Source organism: Talpa occidentalis, unplaced genomic scaffold, assembly GCF_014898055.3.
Source record: "Talpa occidentalis isolate TD23 unplaced genomic scaffold, MPIMG_talOcc4v2.1, whole genome shotgun sequence".
Lineage (NCBI taxonomy): Eukaryota > Metazoa > Chordata > Mammalia > Eulipotyphla > Talpidae > Talpa > Talpa occidentalis.
The window spans coordinates 28,241,952-28,261,499 of NW_026555331.1; the positions used below are offsets into that span (position 1 = coordinate 28,241,952).

The following is a 19,548-nucleotide window of genomic DNA, read 5'->3' on the forward strand; positions in this document are numbered from 1 at the left end:
ATTTGTGTAATCACTTTCACAGTTATCTAAGAGTAACATGCACATCTTCATGCAAAATTTAGCAGGCAAAAGACAAGTTCCAGTCAATAATCACATCTATATGTTAAAGATTTCAAAAGTTTCACTATACTAAAAGCAAAAATAATAAATACCAAAGCAGATGGCAATGGCTCTAATACTAATCAACACTACATTAAAATGCTATGACAATAAAACAAAAGAGCAAAATGACAGTGAAAGGGAAAAAAGAAAAACAACTTTTCTGTGCAAATAGACCCAATTATCTCCCTTTGCCTGGGATTCAAACTATTAATAATTTAATTTTCATCCCAAGGAAAATATATGCAAGCATTCAAATAAGCCAATCCAGAAATTCTTTATATTTGTGATTTATAATAACATTACAAAGTTCTCTCACGCGACCATAAACAAAACATTCCTTTGTTCCTAATTTTTATTTTCATTTACTTATTTTTTGGTATGCCGTCATACAACAAAAACAGCAAAGCAAGCAAGAAGTATTTTGGTTTGTTTGTTTTGGTTTTGTTTTTCTTTTCTGCACCTTAAGAAATGCTACATTGACCCTTAAAGTGCCCTGTCCTTCATTATGTTCTGTTTCAATGAGTGACAGAGAGCAAACGAAGACCGAATGAGCAGATTAAAAGGCAGGCTCCACAATCTCAGTACCTTATCACTATGGCTATGCTCCTCGTTAAGGGTTGTGCTACTACAGGTATCTACCCCAGAGTCCTTAATCTGAGGCTCAGACCATTCCAAATCCTCTTCCAAAGAGTGGCCACCAAAGTACATCATTTTCTTTTGTCTCTCAGACCTGGTGTTAGAGTCCGACAAAACTGCCTGCTCACTAGTTTTTCTTTTTCCCTTTTGACTGTCCCCTACAGGTGTGGGATAAAAAAAAAAAAAAGATACAAAAAGAAAACATGCAAAGGTGTAAATAAAAAGGAAAAGTGAAATGATAACGGAAATTAAATAGTAAGGCTCCACATGTCTCACCAAAGACATTGGGGAGGCCTCACTGCTATGCCAAGACGTATGGTCCAACCAGTTGTAATCCATGTCTCCTGTGAGAGTCAGACAGACAAGAGTGCAGTAAAGGAGACGGCGAAAGAAAGGACGGACAAAGACATTACGAACATGTTAAACTGTGTGGTCCTGTCTGTTTCAAGAACTTTGTAGCACTCACTATACATACCAAGGGGAAGCTAAGATTCCAAATGAGTAAAATTTATAGAATGCAGAATACAAAAGTTCATGTAACTCTAGACAGACCCCACAGAACAAAAGTCCTGCAAGAAGAGAAAAAGCTAATAATCAACAGGAATAGAAATGAAAATTATATACTCTGAAAAAGAAAAAGGCTATCAGCTATGTCTATTTTTTTCATGCTGGCCTACAGACATAAGCTTGTTCCCCAAAGATTAAAAAGCATTGAAAAAAGGAAAACAGCAGTTTGCCAATAACCACTATAACAAAAAGCCAAGTAATTAAATGTCTGATGTTTAGTCTGATGATCTTCATAATGCTAAATCCTCCTAAAAGTGGGAGGAAGGGAAGAGAGGGAAAAAAAGGGTCTTTAAAAAAAGAATTGGTTACACAAAAAATTAACTTTATATGAAAATGACCAAACAGATTCATTCAATTTCTATTAGTAAAACTAAAATAAACTTGACTCAAATATCATTAATTAACATTACTTTGAAATAATCTGTTAACTTTTTTCAGAAATTGCATTCTCATGAAAAGTAAATTTCCTTTTAAAATGATTTTGTCAGACAACTTATGTCACTGGCAAGTAGGAAAGAACATTCATTTCCCAAGCTTAAGTGTTCCTTATGTGCCTTACATTTGCAAAAGAATTTCATTTATAGGGCCTCCATGGTGGTGCAAAGGATTAAGACACAAACTATGAAGTAATTCGCAGCCACTGCAGCATAAGTTCGATCCCAGGCCAGGGAGCAACTCACATGGCACAGCAGACCTCTCCTGTCTCACCCGCTGCTCCCCTCAGCAGTGTGTTTTGGTCAATCTGCCTGTTCTGTTCCTCTCTGCCTCTGGCGAATCCTCTTACCCCTGCACCTTTGGCCTGTACCCCAGTTCTTGTATGCATAAATAAATATATCTTTTTAAAAAAAGAATTTAGTTTATGTAAATATATCTTTTAAACCTTATTTTATTTTCATTTATTTAAAATATTTACTAAACACCTTCTGTTGCTATGCATTATTCATAAGGTGTATAACGAGACATACAACAGAGTAGAGATAAACATGATCAATTAATCATCAGCGTCATATAGGAGAAAAGTACAATAAGGTCTAATTTACATTTGGGGGTCAGCAAACATCTCTGAAGGACTAATGTTTAAGAACGGAATTTGTGACTTACAGGACAAGTAAGAAGGCAGTTGGAAAAATACAGGAAAGAGCATTCCAGTAAGAATGTGGTATTGTCAAAGAAATGATGAAACACCATAGTGTCTGAGCCAAAGAGAATAAAGGAGAATATCAGTGCTAAATGAGACTGACAAGGCAGCACAAACCAGCTTAGAGAGGCCTTTCTAGGACTAGTTAAGATTATGCATTGAAGGCTTTTAAGAAAGATAGAGACATGAACCGAATTATATTTTTATAAGAAGAAGGTAAGTACTAAGTAGAGAATGGGTTGGAAGACACTACGGGGCTTTGCAATAATCCATCGACAAGTAAGTACGGCTTAAATCAAAGGTGATGGCAATTGATACGGTAAGGAAAGAGGAAACTAAGAGATGTTCTGAGGTAGAAATAAGTGTTGAGAAAGATTGAAAAGTCAAGGACACCTCCCAAGTTTCTAGCATTAACAAGTGAATGCAAGGAAAGACCATATATGAGATGGAGAAGACTCAAGGATCACTTTTCTTTTTTTTTTTTTTTAAATAATAAATTTTATTTTTATATTCCCCATACAATTGCAGCCCCCCCATTCTGACCCCAATCCCTCCCCTCCCACCCCCGCCCCCCAAAAAGTGTCTCTGGTTCATAGTTTTTTGTTGATTTTGATTTTCACTTTCTTATAGTTATTCATTTTTCAAGGATCACTTTTCACTGGGGAAGGAGGCGGAGGGCATAACTCTATTTCACAGAATTTCAGATGTCAATGATTGTAAGATTCATAGATACTAAAACGGCAAAATATGCATCCTAAAGTTTATCAAATATGGTGACTGATTTTGGATGTATTGTTCCAAATACCTGTTATTCAAGAACTCATATCAAAAATAAACTGGGTAAGCCATAATAAAGCTTTTTAAAAGGAAAGTCTCAGCTGAAGAAAAAAATTGGGAGTTATTAGCATACAGACAGTAGTAAACGGATCATATAGGAACATAGGGTAAAGTAGGCGATGTAGAAGGTCCAGACTGAATTCTAACATTTAAAGTTTGATTTCTGTGTATGTGTTGGGGGGAAGAGAGAGAGAGGGGAGGAAAAGAATTAAAAAGAGCAACTGTAAAAATTCATGCAGAGAATAAAAAGGAAGGATGGAGATGGCGGTCTCCAAACCAAATAAAACAAAGTTGAGTAAACAGGAGGATAAATCAACCACACAGTATGATTTCTACACATAAGGTAAGATGAGGAACTGAAGAATGTGCATTTGATTTGGCAACACAAAGATCAGGAAGAGTATTAGAAAAGGTACTTTAGAAAAAATGATTAAATTTGAAATGCGAGTGAAGTAACTAAAGAGTTAAGGGAGATGAAAGCAGAAAAATTGTGTGTAGATAAATGGTTCACAAAATGAAGCCTCAAATAGCATAATCAACATCACCTGAGAACTGTTAGAAATGTAAATTCTTGCACACCATCCTAAGCTAATGAGAAATTCTGCAAATGAGGCCTAGCAGATTTTGTTTTAACAAGCCTCCCGAGTTATCATGATCTTCATTAATGTTTGAGAACCACTGGAGACTATTCTCTTAAGAAGTTTATTTGTGAAGAATGATGAAGTTGTGTTAACACAGTCAAAATTCAATTCGTAAGGGCAAAAGTTCAGTTCTTTAATTTGTGAACTAGAGAAAAGCGTCCAAATCTTGTTCGTGAAACAAATAGGAATTATAATTTTATGTCTACCCAAAAACTGAGAGTATTTTTATCTTAGAACACCTATACCCTGCCAAAATACACTATTGTTCACAACAGAGCTTTGGTAAATCTTTGAATTAGACTGAATATAGTATGGAGTTGGTAAATGAAAATTCTTGGCTAGCTTATGTGAAGGTACGAGAATTCAGATCACAATGTCTCCTCTCCCCTGTGCCAGAAACCAATTAAAAAAAAGCAAAGTTGTTATATGTGGAAAATTATGCTTATTATTGAATAGATTATAACAAGATCTAAGCTTCATGTCATTATAGTCCTCGAAAAGAGGAGAAAAAAGATGGGGCTGAAAAAGTATTTTAAGAAATAATGAATGAAAAGTCCCCAAGTTTACAAAATATGTGACTTCCTCACTCAGGAAATGACATAAGTCCCTAAAGAAGAAAAAGACAAAGAAATCTGGGCCTCCCCGGTGGTGCAGGTGGTTGAGCGCTGCGCTGTGAAACTGTCCACAGCCTCTGCAGCACCGATTCGATCCCAGCTGGCAACCAGAGCGGGTCCCACATGGTGTAGCAGACCTCCCTGTCTCGCCCTCTGCTCCCTTCAGCAGTGTATTTCAGTCCTTCTACCTGTTCTGTTCCCTGCTCTGTCTCTGGTGAATCCTCTCACCCTCCCACACATCTGGCCAGTACCCCGGTTCTTGTATAAATAAATAAATCTTTCTTTTTAAAAGAAAGAAAGAAATCTATGCAAAAACATATATCATAATCAAACTGAAAAAAAAAACACCCTTGAAAGCAGGAAGAAACAACACATTACCTAACCCAGTGAATCAGAAACTGAAGCAAGTGACAAAATAATTTATGTTAGTGAAATAAAATAAATGTTAACCTGATTTCTACATATAGTTACTGTATTTTTTAGGAGTGAATGAGAAAGACATTTTCAGACAAAAGAAAACTAAAAGAATTTGTCACCAACAAACCAAGCCTAAAGGAATGGCTAGAAATTCAGAAAACAAAAAGAAGGTTCGTACAACTGCTATGATGGAATAAAGACCAGGATAAGCAGACACATGGGTAAATGCAATAGACTTTACTTATTCTCTTAAGTTTTCTAAATAATGTTTATGTTTGAGGCAAACAATATACATGTCTGATGTCGTTTTCAATACATGTAGAAGAAATACTTAAGACAATTACATTACAATGAAGATGCTTAAAGGAGGTAGGGTTTCCACATTCTACTCTAGTTAGTAAAATATAACAGCAGTGGGATGTGACAAATTGTGCAAATGTGATATATTACATAGATCAACACTGAAATATCTTTGCAAGGAAATACAGTAAAAAACACTATGAATGATTTGAAATGCAATTCTAAAAATATGTTTAACTCATACAAAGACAATTAAAATACAAGATATGAAAAACGGGACAAATAGAAAACAAAAGAAAATGGCAAAAGAGAAAAATGAAGATACAACCTTCATGAATATGAAAAGAAATCCTTAACAAAATATTAGCAAATAGAATTCAGTAATATAAAAAAGAATTATACACTCCAAGCAAACAGGGTTTATTGCTAGAATGGAAGGCTGGTTGAATACTGAAAATCAGTATAACCTCTCATATTCACAGGTTAAAGGGGGATGGTGGGTTCATATGATCTTATTCATTGATGCAGATAAAACACTCAGAATAACAAATTACACCTGAAAGAACAGAGAACTTGCTCAGATAAAAAAAACCCAACCAAAAATCTACAATTAAAATTGTATTTTATGGTAAAAGGCTAAGTGCTTTATATAAATAAAAGAATGACAAACCATGGTCTTTTCATACCATGGAAGACTACCCAGTAATGAAAAAAAAAACTACTATTGATATGTAACATAGATGAACCTCAAGAGCATTATATGGAATGAGGGAAAAAAAATCACAAAAAGTCACATGTCATATCAAATGAATATCATGATTTCATTCATATAAGATACTCAATATGACAAAATTATAAAGATGGAAAACAAAGGTTAACAGAGGTTAGATATGAGGAGGAAGGACGAAGGTGTTAACTACAGAGACAGCATAAGGATGATTTTTGTGGTGATATATTTAGTTCTGTACCTTTATGGAAGCAATGGTTATATGAATCTATATATAAAAATATGTCACAAAACTAACAAACAGCTCCAATGTGTATTACCTAGTTTTGATGTCATACTATAGTTATACAAGATGGAAGCTCTGGGGGCAATTAGTTGAAGGGCACATAGGATCACTCTGTATGCTCTCTGCAACTTCCTGCAAAATCTGTAGTCATTTCAGAATTAAAGATGATGTGTTTCTCTCTTCATAGGCAGTGACCACCTCATCACCGGAAGTGCTCAAAAAAGGGCTAGAGTTCCATTTGTCAGCATGATAACAGAGAGCAGATCAGTGCTTCAGCTAGGAAGTTACACTAAAAGAACACTAAATGTTATTTAACACTGATATCCAATGATTCATGTTTAAACATGAAATCTAGTTTAATGTCACTAAAAGATTCATGTCTTAGGTGACAATCTTCTCCTATTCTTACCCCTACTAAAATATAAACTACCTTAATAGTGTATTGTGTGTTTGATACAAAGAAAAAAAGCTTAGATAGGCTGTTTATAAACTTTTCTACAGTCATTCAATAAATACAAGAGGTTAACTATTTTGACGGCATTATTTTTCATTACTTTGGGTTAATAAAGGTTTTCCAAATAAATCACACACTATACAAAGGCATTTTTCAACATCCTCATTTTTAACTTACCATGTTTATAATGTCACAATATGTTGTGATAGAGTTTTATAGCTGGGGTCACAAAACCAAAGTTAAAATATTGGCTTCACTCTATTAATTTTATGATTTGGGCAAGTTAAATAATACATTAAGCCCCATTTACTCATCTATATAAAAAGAGATTAATTGTGATATCTCACAGATTGTTGGGAGGTTTAAATAAGACAATGGTCATGAAAGTTCTTGATAAACTGCAGTCATCTTGATGTTAATGGTATCATCTTCATCATTATGAAAATCATCATAACTTTCATTTTAAATGGACAGGGAAAGTCATCTATAATCCATTTTATTTTTTCTTCTCTTTTCTCTTCTTGGTATTTTACCTTCCTCTTAATTGGTCGTGCTATACATGTTGGCATTTCCCAGCAGAGAACACTGGCTCAGCAAAATGTCAATAGGTTTCAGTGATATTCTACTCAAATCAGTTTGGAAAACTCTGAATTCAATGTAATAAAATAGATTCCTTGAGTGTAGGACTATTCATATAGTAATGACAATATGCTTCTTTACAAGAGTAATATAGCATACATATTTGGAAAACTAACCCTTCTCACAGAAGTGTTCTAGGAACTATATTTTTAGATATAATGCTGAAATCTTCACAGAGGCTCATTTTTGTCCATAAGAGAGCCATTAAAGCTTATGATAAGGTTCAGGTCTTTTGCCCTCTGAAGAAAATGTGAGTATTAAAGGAGGCTCAAAGCCCTAGTTTAAAAGTTACATATAGAGAGTATTATCTAAAGCAATGGTTTTCCAATGGTGTTCCAGGGAGTTGCTTCAGAAACAACTGGTCTGTGTTTGGAGAAGCGAATTTAAGGAGGTGCTCCATTATCCTCACCTCATGGTATTCCTGCCTTCATGCAGGACCTGTTGACTTGCTCTTCATCAAGGTGGTGAGACAGCAAGGTGACTGCATGGCACTGCCCTGATATCACTAGTAGGAGTTTGTCTAGGGAACCAACTTGTTCTAGGGACTCTGTGCTTGATTGATGAATTAAGCACCATGATGAGAAGCCCATGTAGGAAGGAACAGCAGGCAGTTTTTAAGAACTGTGCCTATAGTCTAGGAATGTCAGGCTGCAACCCATTATTAAGGAAATGAATTCTGCCAACAATCTCATTAAATTTGGAGTAGGATTTTTCCCAGTCAAATCTCCAGGCAAGAATACAGCCCAGAAAACACCCTGATGATTGCTTTTGTAAGCAGAGTACATACAGTTAAGTCATGCCCAGACTCCCTCACAAACAAATATAAGATAGTAAATATGTATTGTTTCAAGTCATTAAGTTTGTAACAATTTGCTCCTATGTATTGTCAACTCTGAAAACAAAAGATTTTAAAGATAGGACAAAGCCATAAAAGTCAGTAAATCAAAAGGCCACATATGTTTAGACCAAGTCTTAAGCGCCAAAATAAAACCCGTTAGCTAAAAAACAACAGCATTTGAATTAGGGAGAGAAAACCACTATCCATAAAAAGCTTTAACTTTTTTAAATATCACTCATTTGATAGTACCAATGTTTTGTTTTGTTTTGTTTCCATTTTTCTTTCCCTTCTTCCTACTTGTATCTATTCAATCTATTCACCAAATTGCCCCACCTTCCTACCTCCACACATCCTCTCCCAAGTATAAGTAAAAGCAAGCAGTGTGCTGTCCCACTTTTGAGAACCTAATAATTAAATCAAACATTTCATAATGTAAACTTAAAAGACTGTCATTCACATGTATTTTTGCTTTTAGCAGCCCAGTCTCTTAATATTTTTACTTACAGAGAAACAAAGAGACTTGGAACAACCAAGTAAGGTCAGGTTAGGACTGACTTTCCACAATTGATCTTGGCGCTTAAAAAAGATCAAACTGGTAATCTTTTGTGCAGCTTGGCAAATGGCTGACATGACTATGTCATTAATGTGAAAAAAAAGTTTTTATAATAATGTTAAGATTAAATATATGAAATAAAAAAGTACAGTGTCTATAATAAATCAATTTGTCACTGAACATTATTTCTAGACCTTTCTTCAGGTCCAGGAGATGGGAGGCAGGAACCATTAACATCAAGTGAGTTGCAAAAATTTAATATAATGGAAGTAGATTTAAAATATATATTTTTTAATATTGGATGGTCTCACATGGGGGGAATAGGGAAACTGAACAAAGGATCAGGAAAAAGACAAAACTTGTAGGCATACCATAAATCTGAGGCATAGAGCAGAAGAGGGGGAAGGAAGAGCATAAGGGACTATGGTGATGGTCACAGGTGCATGGTGGTGGGAGAATTATGCAGACTACACATGAGGGGAGAAATCAAATATTGTACAAAAACAAACAACAGTGTAAAAAACTAAAAAAAAAATTAAATGCTTTTTAAAGTGTGTATATACACACACACACACACACACACATATATATACTATACATTGTGAGTCTATAAACACACAACTAAAAAAATGTTGTACAGATCAGTTTTACTCGGTGCTTTATGCTGGTATTTTCCTATCTATCCTATTTCACTCTCTCTTTTTTAATGCTTGCTCTAATTCTCTCAATTGGTTCTGAAAGTGAAGAGGGAAGAGTGAGTGAAGGGGTCATGGATATTCAGGGGGAAGTGAAGCAGGAGCTTTTCTTACAGGGATATCTGGCAATGTCTGGGGATATTTTGGGTTGTTACTACTGCCTTATTACTAGCATCTAGCGGGTAGCGGCCAAGGATGCTGCTAAACACCTTACAACACACAAGATGTTTTCACAAAACAATTATACAACCTCAGTGATGCTGAGTTTGAGAAACCTGCTCAAGTTTATTTAATAAGGAAACCATAGATGTAACTGGAACATCAATGGTACTTTAAAAAATTATGAAAGAGGGCCTCCCCGGTGGCGCACCGGTTGAGCGCTGGGTTGCGAGGCTGCCCGCAGCCTCTGCACCACCAGTTCGATCTCCGGCCACCGGGCGAGGGTCCCACATGGCGCGCAGACCTCTCCTGCCACCCACTGCTCCCCTCAGCAGTGTATTTCATCAGTCTGCCTACTCTGTTCTGCTCTCCACTCTGGCTCTGGTGAATTCTCTCACCCTCCCGTGCTTCTGACTGTACCCAGTGCTTGTATAAATAAATAAAATAAAATCTTTTAAAAAAAAGTTAAAAAAAATTATGAAAGACATTTTAAACTTCAAGAGTGATGTCCAACATTAAATTCAGAGATACTATGACACCAGCAATCTAAGACATCTCTTGCCATATAATCCAAAGACAAAAAAAAAAAATCAGTTTGCAATTTTCTAATCAAACACAAAAATGGATAAATGATCAAAATACTGTTATGAAAAGTCAACTATTTTATACGGTGTTAAAAGATGAGTGTTATATAATATACAAATCATGTGAAATCAGTGGATATGACCAATGCTATCCTCCTCTGAAGTCCTATAATACCTAGTGCAATGGGCTTATATTGTTAGTTATTTTATTCTCTCAGTTTCTTGAGGGTAAAAGAAAGTGTCTTACTTGTCTCTATATTATCCACTAGATCCCATTCAACACCTTGCAAATAGGTACTAAAAAAGCATTTGGCAAAACAAAGGGAATAAATTGGTATACAGTATTTATTGAGACACTGAATTACATCTCAAAATAATATCTCAACAAATTAAAAAGTATTATTAATCTTATCCTGGAAACACAAATCTAGTTCAACATGAAGTAGATCCTGGAACAGTAAAACCGGCACAAATGACTATAATACTTGTGACCATAATTATATTTTCATTCAAAACTCTGGAAAAGATAGCTTCTAGAAATCTTGGCTATCCTTGACTATCAAAACATTAAGTAATCTAAAAATGTCTAGAATACTTATTAGTTTACAAATATATGTCTAATTATAACCTTACAATTACCAATGAAAACATTATTATAGTTATAGATAAGGAATTATACAAAGTGATTAAAAAATAGGGCAAAATCATGTAGTTAGTAACTGACAGAGTCAGGATTAAGCACCTCTGACTCTAAAACTCATGTTCTTTCCATAAAACCTCCCTGTTACAGTTACAGAATTAATGACCCAGTCACTCATATATTGTAATTATCATTTGATGTAATTTAATGCCGAGTACAGTGTAGATGGAGGCATCAACTACAAATTGGGTGAAATTCTGTGTATTTGAAATAATGAGATCTAGCCAATGTCACAAATGAATGAAAAAATAGCAAAATTACAAAAAGCATCAATAAAACTAAAGATTAAAAATAAATCCACTAATTAAAATTTCTTTCTTAAAAAACAGAGACACTAATAGTATGGAAGAGAATAAATTTTTTTATAGGCTTAACTGTAAAGTTTGCTATGTGATTGTCAATAGAATTTTACTATTTAAGGAGCAGGAAAGAACCTACTATGTAGTTGTAGCTATAATAAGACACATGTGAGCCTGGAAAGAATCTTTCTCCAATCACAGTGAATGCTGTTGCCTACGTGGGGCTGGTTAACACTTTAAATTAGATTACTTGAAATTTTGCTTTGTCTGTTTTTGAAATGTTGTAACAAGAATGAAGAGGGATAGACGGTGAGAAAATCATCTGACTTATAAAATACATTCTTGGAAGTTCCTTAGCCTAGGATAATAAAACAAAGAGACAAGTATCTTGTAAAAGTTGCCAAATACTTATTAGAATGAAGTCACCACATAAAAATATAAGGAAAAATGACACTAAAAAATTTCTGTAATTATTTTAAAGAATTTTCAAATACTACGTTATTACCAAGAGTGGCTATAAATCATAATGTTGAAAATCTTTAAAGTAACTCATAACCTAATCAGATCAGCATTTTTGCACAAATAATCAAAAATTGTAAAGATCTGAGACATGTCATTTCCTTCCATATCTGACACATGTTTTAATTTTGCCAAAGAGTATTACACAAGATTTTAAGTCAACTCACACATAGCTTTTTATTTCTGAGGGTTTTTTTGAGTGAACACTGGTTTACAACATTGTCTTATGATTTATATTATGTATATTTATAGGATCACACCCTTTAAGTATATGTTCTAGCAACTACTTATGTGTGATTTTTATGAGTGTATACTTCAAACTCCTGAAATAAAGTATAAGCCCTTAGAAGGATACCATATATAAAAATATTGTGAAATTTTTCAAGACTTTCATGGTTTGGCTTGGTGTTTTCTATTTTTATGTGGCAAAACTAGGCATTATTTAGCTAAGAATAGGAGAAGTACATAGCAGAATCTGTAACAAACCTCTAATACAACAAAATGATCTTTTTTCTTTCTTTTATTATTATGATACACTCAAGCAAATGTGGAAAATAACCAAATTAAAGTTTATTAATAACTTAAAGAAGCACTGCAGTTTCTGGAAAATAAAGTTTCTATATATTCTGTAATTTAAAATAAGTTTCTCTTTATCTATCTTTACATTTTAATATAATTTTTTTTAGTATTTTATAATTTAAATGTAACTACTATGACTCTCTAACTTGACTTTTTTTCACTGCATATGCATTTTACTGAGTCTATTTGGTTTACAGTGCTTTTTTACTTTTTATCACTTATTTGTTTTAGTATGCCCTTTTGGCATAAAGATTATTTTAAACCGAAAGCGACTGAGAAGTAAACATAAGAAAAAAATCTGTCCTCCTGTTATTTGCCTAAAAACATATAAAATGATTCTATATCAGCTTCATATCTGGCTGCCTTCCTGAATCCTTTCACAGATTTTACTGGTTCTATAATAAGAAGTGGATTACTCATGAAATGTATCAGAAATTTATGCATGGAGAGAGGGGTTGATACACAAGATTCATGTTAAATACTCATCTATCTGATGTATTTGGTCATATAACAAAATAAATTACAAAAAGATTAAAAAGTTAAAGGTTAAAAGACATAATAATAAAAACATGAACAAGCAAACAGTTCAAAATTTAACTGGCCTGGGATGAATAAAGAGTTTCTAAGAATAAAAGTAATAGGGGAAAAAAATTACCAAAGATGATTTAGTTATATTCAATTCAGTATTTCCAAATGACCAAAGAAAATTAATGGATAAACATCAAAACAGGAACTACATTGGGAATAGATGATGTTAAACAGATAAAATCTTAATCATATAAAAAGCTCTTCTAAATCAGTAAGAGAAAAACTAAAGCCCAAGAGAAAGATGGGCAGAAGAAATAAAAATGAATGGACAGAGAATAAAGCAAACATCAATAAACACAGAAAACATTTAATTGCACAAATTCGAAAGACAAAAGGATAGCATTTTTTGGTGATCTCTGCAACTGGCAAAGATTCAGTGCTTCAAGACTGAAAGTTCTAATAGGAATACAGGATGTTATATCCTTTCTGGAAAGCAAGTTGGTAATCTGAATTAAAAGCTTAAAAGAATCAAAGCATGAATTTATACTTGTTAATACTCAAAGATGTGGGGAAAATATCTATATATATAAAAATAACAATTACAATATTGTTTATACTAGTAATTGGAAGCAACTGCAATGCCCCCTAAAATAGTTTGTGACACTTCCTTATGATAGAATATTAGAGCAGTCATTTTAAAGCATACGTCTAAAGAATGCCTAATGGTTTAGAAAAAGATTAATGATTTGATATTAATTGAAAAAAATTAGAACACAAAAGTACATAGTATGATACCAATTTTATAAATATGTAAAATATACATGTGCAGGGAAAGGGGGAGGAAACACAACAATTGTTAAGAATAGGTGTATTTGGCAGAAAGGATTATGTATAGCTTGTATTTCCCTCTTTACACTATGAGCAATTTTTCAAATGTCCTATAGAATAAGACTATTATTACTTTTAAATGAAAACACGCAAAAATGTGATTTTAACAACCGTCATTAATAAGTACTTGAAAAAATGTCATCAACAAAGGAAGAAAAATTTTAGAAACAAAGTCAAAAGCAATTTTTAAAAAATAAATATTGTCTTCTACATGGACACATCTTTCACTCTTTATAACTTGACATTTTCTTCACATAACTAACATCATTAAGACTTTTTTAAAAAATGTGGTACTATCTATTAGATGTTTAATCAGAAATGTAACCTTAGAAGAAAACTCATATTTAACGAATTACAGGGAGATGTGCGGTCAGGACAGAAGGCTTACCTTTTTCACTTACACTCTCACTTTCAATCTCAACATCATCACAGCTTGTATATTCAGGTGTGGAAGCTAATTCCTCCTCTGAGCTGCTCAATGAAACCTGGCGCATTTTGCCTCCTTTCTTTGATTTATGAGGCCTCGGGGGTGGAGGTCTCACCGACTCTGACTGGTCTGAGCTTAAAGAATCATTCCTTAGCATCGTTTCCATTTTTTCCCGTTTTGTTTTCCTTACGGCAGAACTAGGATCTAAGTGGTGTTGTTTCCTTAGTGAGTCAGTGCGTCTCATGTCTGCTCTATCAATGGGTATTGGACTCCTCCGCGGGGTGGGAGGACTATGGTTTGTGGTCCTTTGTGGATAAGAACTTGGTCCCTGAGTTCGTTCCATTGAATACGATCTCTGATTTTCCATGGCAGCTCTACGTTCAGATATAGATCTTTGCCTTGATGGCCTTTCCATCCTTAATATAGAAATCCTGGAATCTTCCAGTTCGGCATTTGCCAAAGAAACATCACTATGCCTTCTCTCGTGCCTTGCTCGGGACACTTCAGCATGAATACGCATTTGTTCTTCGTAGGGCTGTGGCTTTACTGGATAACGGGCCAAATTTGGATCACTTCTATAGCGAGCCTGGTATTCCTCTTCTCTCCTTTGTCTTTCATACTCATCTCTGAGCTCCACATCCTCATCATCTTCAATATATTCTTTGGAATGCCTATAACTTCTCCTGCTGGAGTCCCTATAATTTATATGATCTGACTCTTCATAAAACTGAGGTTCACGTTGAGATCGCCTGTCAGCATAATCTGATGGAGATCTGGGCATGGCGCTATCCGAAGTAGCATACTGTGAATATTCCTCTCTTTCTTCCCTTTGGTCGTAACTTCTATTCTGATCTCTGGACACTGAGGGACTTCTTTTCCTATGTAACCAAAGAAAAAGAATGATGAGAAGAGCAACATTTAAGCGAGTTTACACTTTACTGACTCACTGACAGGTTGAATGATAAATTCAAAATTTTTTGCTTTTTTTTTAAATTTTACTTTACAGTCATGTCATTTACAAAAATGTTACTAATATCCATTTTATTCAGTTAAAATAGGAAGTTAAAGTGGTACTTTTGAGGTAGTTATTAAATGCCTGACACCTATATATGGAATATACTTACACCTTGAAATTACATAAGCAACATCATAGTCTGCTGCTGAAAAAATAGCCTTCATTCTTTGCTTGGCCCAATACACTATCACTTGACTGTTATTCAAGAGCTTAGCAAACTTCTACCTTATGTTCTCTCAATTCCTGGCACCCTGAATGAAAGTTATTGTAAAAGGAAGAATGATGTGAAATATATATAAAATAAAATATAAAAAAAATTGTAAAGGATAGGATAAACCAAGGAGAGGAAAAAAAAACATAAAGAAGCTAAACTGATGACTCTGTTTTCATTCATTATCTATCTAAATCACTCCTAGCATTGGTGCATTAAGGGATCTGTTTTATGATATTGCCAATCTTTCTTTACTACTCTAATTTGAGCTAAACAATTTATATTAATACCAGCAGGTGATTTATTCATCACAAAAATCTAGGAAGTCACAAAGGATTCTATTTTTAATCCCTCTTAACTAAGATTAAGGCCAGCTCAGTGACACTTCCCTGACTTCACATCAGACCCTTCATATTTCCTAACAATCTATGAGGAAGAGACTACACATTAAGTTCACAACCTGGTGGACCTTGCAATCACACACAATATTTTCTTGATAACAAAGTATTCGCGCCACGCTATTCTGTGGCATGAATTCAGATAATGTCAACCACTACTCATGAGAAGTAAAGGGACTGGAACCCTGAAGATGACAAAAAGGTTGAGAGTGACTACTAGAGTTCTACCAGAACACATGGACAGGAGACAATGATAGAGTAGGGTCAGGGGAAATTAAAGATGACCAACGTAATTGAGTTGGGAATTTCTTAGTATTTTTCTGATGCAAGAGCACAGCAAAGATCCATGCAGAATGACTAGACCTAGCATCACTCCCACTTTCTTCTGGTTTCCCTTGTGTCATGAAACTTCTTTCCCCTCATATCTGGAATATAGTTTGCCAATATATCAACTAGAGTTCATTAATGAAACTAAAAGTTGCTGTAGGTTTTCCATATAGATCAGGTTATAATATAGGAATCTGAATCTACAATACTCTTAAAGGAATAAAGACTAGAGAAGTTAATGCTGGGGATCTTAGCCTGAAGAAACAAAGACCACGGTTCTCAGAATGGTCGTTATGAAGCTGCTGTCAATCTCAAGGGTCTTTAGGAATTTGCCACCAATTACATCTCAGAGGCTTAGCATTAAAGTGGTCAGTTAACAGGGGCTTGACCAGGAGTGACTTAGATTTTTGTATCTGACCATCTGCCTGCCAATGACTAATACTTGATAATGGTTTCTGTATCTCTTATATACCTTCCAACTCTCACACAAGTGGAATGCCAGGGTAAACTCTAACTAGGAACCATAAAGGGAAAAGTATTGTAATAAATGAAGGAGTGGTCTGTTACCCTAAAAGTTTCATGATTAAGCAAGTAGATGTAGTTTTTTCACATTTACATTCTTACATTTATATATAAAACATTTAGGACTTAATCATAAATTTTAATAATCATATAAATTTACTAATTTATAACTAGTCTATAAAACCATGGACTCCGAGCTTAAAATATACAATTAAAATAGAGCACTCAAAATAAATTTTAGAATATTCACCTATAATATATTTTATATATTTATGGTATGCATAATTAATTTTAATGTTTTGCTTTATATATATATATATATCTGACTAGAAGAAAAAAATCACTAGCATGATAGCAATATATCATGATAAACTAGCATTAAGCGATCTGGGTTTCTTGGTACTACTTTGCTATTAAAGTTTTTTGAACCCATGTAGTCATTTAATCTCCAAGAGTTTCTGCTTTAAAAGTGAGAGATAATAGATTACATACATTAGTGCATGTTTTGATTAGGTGAAAACTATTTTAGGTGCTACATGTAACTTTCAGTCAGATCTAGCTATATCAGTACCTACAAATACATACACATGTAAATATAAAATAGACTAAGAATAAAGAAAGCAGTAAGAAGTGATCATTCTTTCTAAGCCTCTCTTCTATTTGCTGGGACAGCGAACTTAGAATCTTGATACCAGAGCTTCATCAAGCTGATATGCCTAAATGAAAACCTGAAGCATAATAAAAAATACTAAGGATTCTCCTGTCAAGTAGTAATTAAATGACTAAGACCAAATTTTAACATACTAATGCCAACATTCAGCATACTCATTAACTGGCTACTTATATCTACTTACTTTACTAAAATATTGAGATTAATGAGAATATCCCCTAAGAAACTCTAAAGAAGAAGCAATTAAATCAGTCCTTTCTTAAACTGACCATCTAGTCTCCATTAGATGCAGACTTTATATCAGAAATTAAATACATTTTGGTATTGCTAAAAATGGTATTTTATCAATCTAAGATTCTCATGTTTCTCAAATTTATATGGTACATAAACAAATGTTTAAATTTCATGTAGAAATTGTTTAAGTAAATTCCAATTTCACTAAAATTCAATTAGGACTGAACAGTCTTATAGCATATATAAGTATATGAATTTTGGACTATAAAAAGGAAAGTAAAATGCCTTTATTAAGTGAAAGCACGGATGGGTGCTTACCACGGATGGTTACGATAAGCTCATCAGTTAGAGCTCACTTTTCTGCCTGTGTATTTCCCCAGAAGATATTTTCACCCTTTTACAATTACCTAACTAGAGTTCTGTACATTCTGTACTGTCCACCACACTCTAAATTTTGAACCAGAGAGGACTATATCTAATATATCTTTGTAGCACCAGTATTAGTCATTCAACAAACATTTATTTAGGATTTACTAACATTGCTAGATATGATTCTAGTTGCTGGGAATACAACAGCAAAAAAAATTCATAGGCTCTCTGCTCTCACAGTTTTCTTTTTAAGTAGGCCAAACAGATGGCAAGCATATAAACAAAAGTAAATTAAGGTAATCCCATATAGTGACAAATATTACCACTATGTTAAAAAAAAAAAAAAAACTGAAGGCGGTTCAAAAATTTTAGAGAGGGTAAAATTAGAAACTAAGAAAGGCTACATTGATTATGGAAGGTCTTTTTGAAAAGGTGTATTTGAACTAAGATCTGAATGACAGAGTTATGCTGACTAGTCCATTTATAAAAAAAATATACAACTTTACTGGAAAAGTTTTGGGTAGTCTGATTAAATTGCTATAATTTTCTTTTAAAATTTTTTTACTCAATGCTGTTTCATAATATATAAACCTGAATTCTTAGTTGTTGTTTCGTTGATTCAAGGATTTTCCAAAGTTATTGATCTGTGCAACCATCTTAAAGCATCTCACTAAGCCTTTCTCCTCACCTCTCCCTTTCAAAAGACTTCATGCTCCCAAGCTAGGCAAATTTCAGTCCTTCAAAATACCTGATCTCAAATGGAACTCAAAGAACTCAAAGAAAACAAGCAGTTTTTACAATATTATCAAAAATATTTATACGCTTTAAAACTGTTAATACAAATAATCTCCAAAATGTGAAACTTAAGGCCATAGAAGAAAGGGAAGCAAAAAATTTTCAGGAAATGTTAAGGGGGAAATTGAAGGCAGTTCAACATAATACTGGTCTTCTTTCTCACTGCACTAGGTAATCCTATCTATTCTACTCGGGGATGTTTATAATACCCTTAAAATGTTAGGTTTCATAAAGACTAGAAACCTGGATCTAAGTAAGTTGGCACATAGTACAGACTCAGCTGAATTTAGAAATTGATTAATTCTCACTTAGATTATCTCTACTTTTTATGGTTTGCTCCTTTATTCTATACTCAAATTCACTGGTTTGCTAAAATATTTCTTTTCTTTCCTCACAGAAAGAAAAATTTCTTTCCTCATGGAAGTAATAGCTTCTTAAGTGAAAGGAACTACTTTTATTAGTAGTGTAATTTTTTAGCTCTATTATGTGTTAATTTGGCTTTTATTGTTGGGCTTCAGAATCGAACTGTTTATTATAAAATGACTTCTTTCACAAAATGTATTTTGAATGTGAATCACTCTATAACTAAACATTTAGAGTAAAACCTCTGTAAATTACAGGGCTCTAATACTATATTTAATATCACATTGTGTGTTAGGGATTGGGGGAGGGGAGAAGCAATTCATTCCCTGAAGAATTAACATGAATTTTTGAAAGAAAGGAGGGCATACATAAAGTGAATATGGTGAGTACAGAACAGGAAATATATTCTATTTATTGATAAATAAGCATATATGCTTTTTATAGCACTCATTTTCAAAAATCGTAAGTAAAGTGAATTCAATAGCAAAGCCAGCAATCACTTTGTTGTAAAGATTAT

General features: G+C 33.7%; 1 protein-coding gene across 4 annotated transcripts in view; it reads right to left on the reverse strand.

The window, feature by feature from the left end:
- Positions 1-19,548, reverse strand: part of RIMS2 (regulating synaptic membrane exocytosis 2) — a 323,781-nt gene that overhangs the window by 227,934 nt on the left and 76,299 nt on the right. For 2 of the 4 annotated variants that reach the window (XM_054692040.1, XM_054692039.1), the window contains exons 2-3: positions 14,089-15,005; positions 688-896 (exon numbers count right to left, since the gene is read on the reverse strand). In XM_054692040.1, coding sequence (XP_054548015.1) covers positions 688-896; positions 14,089-15,005 — 1,126 coding nt within the window. Of the gene's footprint in view, positions 1-687; positions 897-1,014; positions 1,083-14,088; positions 15,006-19,548 lie in introns of all 4 variants that reach the window. The other 2 variants (XM_054692043.1, XM_054692042.1) reach the window with 1 other exon arrangement.